The sequence below is a fragment of the Aphis gossypii genome, unplaced genomic scaffold (genome assembly GCF_020184175.1).
Source record: "Aphis gossypii isolate Hap1 unplaced genomic scaffold, ASM2018417v2 Contig00726, whole genome shotgun sequence".
Classification (NCBI taxonomy): Eukaryota; Metazoa; Arthropoda; class Insecta; order Hemiptera; family Aphididae; genus Aphis; species Aphis gossypii.
In genome coordinates, this window is record NW_026083251.1 from 30,860 (window position 1) to 39,867 (window position 9,008).

Here is a 9,008-nt window from a genome sequence, read left to right on the forward strand (position 1 = left end):
CTATACGTGGAGCTGTTCAAAAAGTCCAAACCTATGCGCCTCATGCTGTTCATTGTCCATGCTCAAACCATTCATTAAATTTGTCAATTTCTAAATCTTCATCTGTTCAAGCTATCCGAAATAGTGTAGGCCTAATGAAAGAAGTCATTTCTTTTTTCAACATGTCCTCCAAAAGAAATTATGTACTAATAACAGTTTTAAAAGGAAAAGCACGCCTCAAAAGTTTATGTGAAACACGATGGGTTGATCGGCATGATAGTGTTATAATTTTTAAATCATCATTACCATACATTTTGGAAGCACTAACCGCAATATCATCATGGCAAGAAAATGACTCCTCATCAAAGGCAAGAACATTATTGACAGCCATATGTACCTGTGAATTTATGGTATCAATTTATTCACTTGCTTCATTACTATGCGTTACAATTTCTGTAAGTAGAATATTACAAAATGTCAATGCAGATATAAGTAACTCAACCAAAGTGATTAATGATGTCATAGATAACTTAGAAAAAAAAAGAAAAAACAGTACAGATGAATTTAAGTCATTATTTGAAGAATGTAAAAATGAAATGAATAAACTTGAAATTGATATTAAAAAACCTCGCATAGTATCTCGTCAAAATTCAAGACGCAACTATTCAACCAATTCCGTAGAGGATTATTACAGAATATCTATTTATATTCCACTTTTAGACAGTGTGTTAGATGACCTCAAGTGTCGGTTCTTAAATGAAAAAAGTCAAGCCTTGTTAAAATTATCTAAGGTTATACCTAGAAATATTGTTGAAACTGATGATGAAGATGTATATAATTTACTAAAATTAGTTATAAAGTATTTTACTTTTGATGAAAATAATGAAATAAATGAAACAGAACTTAAGAGTGAACTAAATCTTTGGAAATCTAAGTGGATTAGAGAAAAGAATGAAGGTTTGTAAAATTTAGTACAAAAAATAGGGCACTTTAAAATTGTAACATTTAAATAAATAGTAAAAACATAATTTTCAATTTCAGAATTAAGTAACATATCAAATTTGGATACTATGACTTCATTTGAGTTATGCAGTGAGATGCTTTATCCTAATATTAAAAAACTCCTTCAAATTATTGCATGCTTGCCAATTAGTGTAGCATCAGCTGAGCGATCATTTTCCACATTAAGGAGGTAATAATTTTAATCTATTTCTAACATTATCATAGTTTACTCAATTTTCAAATTAACTGATTTTCATTGATGTAAACTTAAAACACTTTTTAAACTTTTAATACAACTTGATACATGCATGAATCCAACACTTCCTCTCTAATTTTGTACTAATGATTAATTATTACACTAATTGTATTAAGTTTTTGCTTTTGCTTATAAGCTGCTATATTTTTATTGACTGCTGTTGCTGTAGATTAAAAACTTGGTTGCGTTCTAAGATGGGACAAGATCGGCTATGCGGTTTGGCTCTGCTACATATTCATAGAGAAATAGATATATCAGTGGATGACATAATTAAACGCTTTGCTTCTTTAAAAAAAAGAAATACTGACTTGATATTATAAATAAATATTATAAATTTTTAACTATAAAAATTGTATACATTTTTTTATATACCTATGTAACCATGTAACTATTTTGTTTTATTTTATTTTTAATAGCCTTTATTCAATTAAATATTTAGCTTCACAATTATAATTAAACCAAGTACTTATAATAATGACTATAATAATACGACACTACCAACTAATTTATGACTTTGCCACTGATCGCCCCCCCCCCAAAATAAGCATCCATTTACGTGCCTGCTACATACTAAGTAGTTGCAGAATTTGTGTGTTTAATTAAATATTTAACTACCAATATAGGTACTCATAGTAGGTAACAACTAACTTACGTACCTATCAACACCAATATTTATATATATATATATAGTATCTGTAGTAGTATTGATATTTATGTTATCGATGGATAGTTATGTTCTTATTATAATATAGTATAGGTATTACATTACATACAGTTCCACATTTGTTGTGCTTAATTAAATTAAATATATAATCATTTATCACCAATATAAGCTACATAGGGTGTAACTTAGTAGCTATTTCATTACCTCGAATATAATATAAAAATTATTGTAATATACTATTTGTAGGAGTATTCTAACGTCAACGATAACGTCGACCTGAGCTTAAATATATTAGAATAAAGGTTGGCTACCAAGGACAAAACAATATATTATATTGTGTACAATAATGTAATGCATCAATAGTTTATTATTCGATATTATAATATATATAATAAAATGAGAGCAGAAAATTATGCTTAAAATTACCTAACTAAATATACAAATCAGAAAAATATTAAATAGTTATATATTATAGTGGAACAATGTAAAAATTATAATATTATAAAATCAATATATCATTTTAAATTTATTGTAATCAGAAAATACTATAGATAATTAATTATATAATACTATATAGGTAGGTAGGTATAATAATTAAAATAATCTTACCTGTAATCTGATTATCTGAATCACAGTGAATACTTGATGAAAAAATATCCAAAAAAAAATAATAGCAAAGCTACTTTTAGAAACCACTATCTAGATAACAATGTCAAAAGTATTATTTAAATAAGACGTATCATCGGTTTGTAGGTACTAAGTATTCATGACCGGCGATCGTGATGCATGAAAAATAAGGATTTACAAGATAAGGAATTGTTTAAAAATAACAACCAATACTTGAAACCAAAAATTAAAAACAAAATACCTGTTAGTAGTATTTATACACGGTATGCGGTAAATACACGCGGTATTATATCACCATGCATATTATATTATAAATAAGTGCGCACGTGGAGGCAGTTGTACCAAACTATATAATATATGGGGTACCGGGTAGCATTTTAACATACCCTACATTGTTTCACAACCGGACTTTCCTGATTGGTCTAATTTGAATTTGCGCGCTCAATCACTTATCATAATCACTTGTCTTATACAGTTATACGAATTATTATCAATTAATTAATTAATTATTATTTAATTATCAACATTATCAACTAATCTATTAGGTATTAATATTTGACTTTGTACCTATTTAAATAAATATTCAATTAAATTTTTATTATTTATTTTTAAAAATATTTTATTAAATATTATTAAAACACTATGTTCCTTCCAAGTTCTTTTTTAAACAAATTAAAAGAAGAAAAGTTGAACTATGTAGAGATTCGTAGTAATCTTACAACAATTAATGATATTAAACAATGGGTCGAGGAATATGGACTATTAACTAAAACTCAGTGGATATCTAGGAGTTCTATTCCAAGTGGAACAAAAATATTGTGTTCGTAAGTGTAGTTAGGACCATAGATGCAAATAGAATTTAAATCAATTAAATTATTATAATTCAACTGGTTTAAAAGTATCTAATGCTAATTAGAGTATTTAGTAGGTAGATATATATAGTAGCATTCTTTCATATTTGTACTACATTATTGATGGTAAGTTACCTACATTATGTATAGGTACATACTGCCATACAGGTACCTATCTAATACCTAAATACTAAATTTATATTAGTTACATAATACATTATACTTAACAGTACCTACCTATAATATGTTTTTTTAGGTATCACTGTTATACTATTATACTGTTGTACTTTATTCAAAATCATAATATTATCGACTGAATAGATCCATACTTTTTTGTAAAATTAATTTAATCTTCAAAACCAATAAGGTCACATGTTCTTATATGACTGATTATTTTCATAATTTAAATAATATTATTAAAGTATTGTTTTCTTTTAATCTATTAGACATTGATTAAGCCAATAAGTAATTGTCTAAAATCTAATATTTATTATTAGTTACCTACATCTAAGTTACAATTAAAATATTAATAACTAGGTATTAACTACCTATGTATATATGTATCTATACCTACATATTAAATTGTTACTAGAAATGTTGGATTGTTAATATTTGTCTGGTAGGGTTAAATAAAAACTTCCTTATAATATTATAACTATATATACAATATATAACAAATAAATTAAGAAAACTTATGTATGCATTTAAAATTTTAACAGATATCTTAGAACTTAAGACAATTAGAGTAGTGTATCAAGCATTAATAGAATCTATAATTAGTTATGGTATTTCTATATGGGGAGGTATGTACGATACAACCATAGATTCATTGAAAAAAATACAAAATAAAATACTAAAAATTATCCTAAAAAAAGACTCAAGATACCACACAAAATATTTATACTTTGACATGAATGTACTACCAATAAAAAAATTATTTTATAAAGCGGCGGTAATTTATATAATTAAAAATAAACTTACTTTTAAAACTGAACACGGACATAATACTAGACAAATATCTAATATCAAAGTACCGACTATGCACAAAAAATTAACACAGTCAAATACTTATATATTGGTCCAAAAATTTACAATATACTACCATTAGAAATTAAACAGAGCAACTCTTTAAAGATTCTTAAAAAAAAAAATTACACTGGTTATTACAAGAACAAAATATAGAAAGACTCTTAACAAATGTATAGAATTACTTCATAGTTATTATATTAGTAGTATGACTTTAGTAACTATTGTTAATTTTGTTTTTATATTATCACATTATATTATATTATTTAACTATAATATTTTTTACATAATATTATATTATATAAGCAATGAGAGAAAACATATATTTACTTATATTAATATTATAGTTATATGCACATTTCTTAATTATTTAGTTTATATGAACTATTTAATGAATTTATATTTGGACGGTTTTTGATGAGAAAGGGTACAAGTCAAATTATACGATTTTCCAGGAGACAAAAAAACTTAATAACTTATACTGTGAAATAATTATATTTACAATAACTATTTTTATAATTTTTATATGCACTTTTTCACACATAAAATGATAAATATGAGTATAAATTATTAAACAGGTGTTTAAAGATGACTTATGTCCAATTGCACTAGATATTTTAAAATATATTGACTTATGTCTTTTATCACATTGACTTAATACTTTTATCACAAATAAATTTCAATACTATTTGTGAGAAAGGGCATAAGTAACAAAAAAATAAAAATGAATAATATATGTTATTTTAAATATTACTAACTCATATTTCAAAATAATATTGAATACAAACCAATAGAATTCTTTTCTCAGGAAAATAAATGTTGAGTTCATTAATAAAATATAGCTAACAAAAAAATATTAAATGTTAATATTAAGATATTAATAATAAGATATTATTATTATTAATATTAAGATAGAAGTAAAACATATTATTATTTTAACATTTCTTAAAGCATTACAAAATAAAGCTTATACAACTTAGTGAGATCCTTACTTCAGGAATAACATTAAATAAAAAGTAAAACAATTGATAAAAAGTAAAAACATAATATTTATTATAGTGAAATATGTACATTATAATTACATAATAGGTATTATAACTATCTAATATTTTAAGAGTATTAAAAAATAAAACTTTAATATTTATTGATATCCTTACTTTAGGAACATAATCATAACATAATAATAATAGTTATAGAAAATTGAAATAAAAACAATTAATAAAAAATGATAAACACATTAGGTAATTAATATCTTACTCGTCGTCTTCATCCGACACAATAGGATCATTTAAATTCTCCTTGGTTTTTAATTGTTTATAAAAATCATGATACAATTCAGGAATGATTGTAATAATGATAGTAAATCCTTTTTTTTTCAAGTGTTACAGGTAAATCATTATTATAAGCTTTGGTATGGTTGGTAATGGGTTGGAAATAGCATTTCTTCGAGATAAACTTAAACATTCAAATTCTGCATCTTCTTTCAATGAAGTTTTGTAGTATACCAAATCTTTATTACACTTTTTATATCTGAACCACTTGGCATCTCTGAACAAAAACAACTGCCCAACAACATTTTTTTTTTTAAATTGATATTTTGATTTTAATAAGCTATTGAAATCTAGAAAATGAGTTTGATCTGTTTCAATGACACTAAATTTATCTTTCCCAGCATAACGAATCAATTGTGCCCAATCATGAGGATGGTTGATAGGAGCAGAGAAACGTTTCTTAGCTTTTTCTATACGTGCATGGTCAGAGTCGCACTCCATTCGCGTGTGCCCTGGTACCATGAATTGTGGTCTATAATTTGTATTTATCTTGTGCTGTTCCAAAAAGCCAAGCACATAGCCATAAATATAGTATTTTTATTTTGGCCTGGACAGCAGTCACTGTACATTATAACATGAGATATATTTGGTGGAAGATTTGATAAGTAATGGAATACACAAGACCCAATATCGTTGGCACCTCTTTTAGCAATTGTTTCATTCCAAATATAACAATATGCATGTGACGTTAACTTATGTACTGTAAGATTAATGTCCATAACTGTCTTTTGTAGAAAGGCCACTGATGATTCCAAGTTGGGAGTTGGGAAGGCATTGTTGAAGATCAAATGCTATCACACATATATCATCAGTTACTAAACTAGAGTCTTTCTTTTTGATTCATATGCATCTTCTGCTTCTACGTGGTGCTTATTTCTTTTATAATCAATTCAGCCTTTGTTCATTTGTGCACCTATTGTTGACAATTTGTATTTAAGCTGTCACATTGGGAACAAGTGTCCTTTTTTGGATTTTTTATTTTCAAACCAGATTTTTTAAAATGTTTTTCATACAACCACGACTGACTGACTCATTTGTAGTTTTTTTATAATCATCATATGCAATTGCATAGTAAAATAAGGAGGTAAATATTTTTTTACAGTCTCTTTCCGCAGTAATGGCTTTCATAAGATGGAAGCAGATTAATATGATTTAAAATAGATTTAACAGTTTGTGGACTTTTCTTATTTTTGGTGTATTTTTTCCTCTCTTATCTGGAGACATTTTTTGAGCAGGAGATAAAAGTTTTTTGTGTACAAATTTTTTGAATGAATTTTGGAGTTTCACCAAATATGTTTAAGAAACATAACTTGCAAATAATAACCATTTCATTGTCCTTTGGAACTGATATTGATATGTCATTGTCTATTTTTTTGCTTTTCTGGAGTGTCTCTTCTCTTTCTTCTAGTAACTGCTTTTTTAGTTGGTCTTATGAGATTAGATATATATGTTATCCGCCTATCATATGATTTCATCGACCAGTAATATTGAACAATGTTTGTTGTAAATCCCAATTAATTTTAGTCTTACATCTTAGTCTACAGTCAGTTAAAGGTCTAGATACACGACATTAACTAGCTTTCCTTTATTAGTAACATATTGCTCCCACACATATTTCTTTCTTTTTCTTTCCTGTTTTGTCTATAAAGTCTGGTATCTCCCTTTTTGCTGATTTTATTTTTCTGCTATGACTAACATTTTCAACATTCCCATCACTTTCAATATTTTCAATTATTCCAAGACTTTCAACATTTTCAACATTACCATCATTTTCAATATTGTCAATTATTCCAAGACTTTCAACATTTTCAACATTTTCTATATTCATAGCAAAATCTAAGACATAAATCAGAATAAAATATTTGATATACCTATGTAAATTACTATATTTATCAGGTTCAAGAGTAAATTGAATTAGTAATAATTAAGTAAATTATATTATTTATTAATAGGTGTGTGTATTAATATATTATTATAGTGTATAATGATTATTATTAGGACATTAGGTATTAATTATATTATTAAGTAAATATACCTACATATAGTTACACAAAACTAGAATTATTATAAAATTAATTAATAAAATAAATTGTCTAAAGCTTATAATTTTTTGTTTTTTATTTTTGCATGGAGGGGGCAGGGTATTGTAAGGGAGATGAACAAAAATAATTAACTGTCTTGGAAAAAAAATAAATTTAAACTTAACACTATGGTAACATACAAATCAAAAGTAATTTAACATATGGATAAATCTTCAAAATATTGTAAGATAATTAAAACTAATATAAAGTAGATTGGTAATGGTAGTTTTATATTATTAATAGAGAAGAAAATTTGGATTTTCAAAGAAGACACATTTCTATACATTTAAATTCATTAAGTTTTCATAATTATTTGTACATAAATACACTACTAAGTATAAATAATTAATACCTGGTTCAAAAACATGCTCAGGTGTTCCTAATACTACACTAACATCATTATCATAGTCAGGTGTCTCTTGTACTATTATTTCAAATCTTCACCATTTAATGTTATCATATTACACTATTATTTTTGTGTTCGTTGGCATCAAAAAAGTTACACTGATTTACCCATTGCTAAAATTAATTATTAATTTAATTAATATATTTAACAATTAAATAAAATATTGTTTAACTATAAGTTTAAATAGTTGTGAATATTTACTGACTTGAACATTCATTTTTGAATTTACACAACTAATTTCATTGACATCAGTGATTTTCAATTTCCATATTGTCGTTTGAATCGTTATGCTGGTTATTTTGGTCCTAGTAAAAAAAAATTGAATTATGATTAAGTACTTAGTTATACATAAAGTATAATAATTAGAAGTATTCATAGAAAATAAAATCTTACATTTATATCAGAATTTAAAGCAGCATTAAATGAATGCATCAAATTGCGTCGCAATGGTAATTTGGTGATGGTTGATGTTGACAGTTGCTTGGCATCATTAAAATCTAGATATTTGAATTTAAAAATTCATAGTTAATCAATGTCTACAGATTATGTAATAATAAAATTAAATAACTTTAAATAATATAGTAAAAAATGTAATGTAAACATCTTTAATAATTCTATTTGATTTCTTGCTAAATCTGTAAACTAGCCAACATTTTCTGTTGACCACAATCTATGATGGCTAATTGATTTACTTACTACAAATGTTATTATTCATTACATTATTTTACTTTAAGTATGTAACAAGTAGTAGTGTTTGTTTTAATATTAGTGTATTATTAAAATAA

The 9,008-nt window shown here is 25.4% G+C and overlaps 1 protein-coding gene across 1 annotated transcript; it reads left to right on the forward strand.

The window, feature by feature from the left end:
• The first annotated feature begins 305 nt into the window (after positions 1 to 305).
• Positions 306 to 1,583, forward strand: LOC126555154 (zinc finger MYM-type protein 1-like). The gene is made up of 3 exons (XM_050210113.1): positions 306 to 940; positions 1,028 to 1,171; positions 1,407 to 1,583. Exons 1-3 carry the CDS (start codon positions 387 to 389, stop codon positions 1,555 to 1,557), a joined length of 849 nt encoding a protein of 282 aa, XP_050066070.1. The 5' UTR covers positions 306 to 386; the 3' UTR covers positions 1,558 to 1,583.
• The last annotated feature ends 7,425 nt before the right edge of the window (positions 1,584 to 9,008 follow it).

Excerpts from the sequence above, each read along its gene's own strand:
- LOC126555154 (XM_050210113.1), top strand. The coding sequence starts at position 387 with ATGGTATCAATTTATTCACTTGCTTCATTACTATGCGTTACAATTTCT. Across the intron at positions 941-1,027 it reads AGAGAAAAGAATGAAGGTTT|TAACATATCAAATTTGGATA; the intron begins GTAAAATTTAGT and ends TTCAGAATTAAG. Across the intron at positions 1,172-1,406 it reads TCATTTTCCACATTAAGGAG|ATTAAAAACTTGGTTGCGTT; the intron begins GTAATAATTTTA and ends CTGTTGCTGTAG.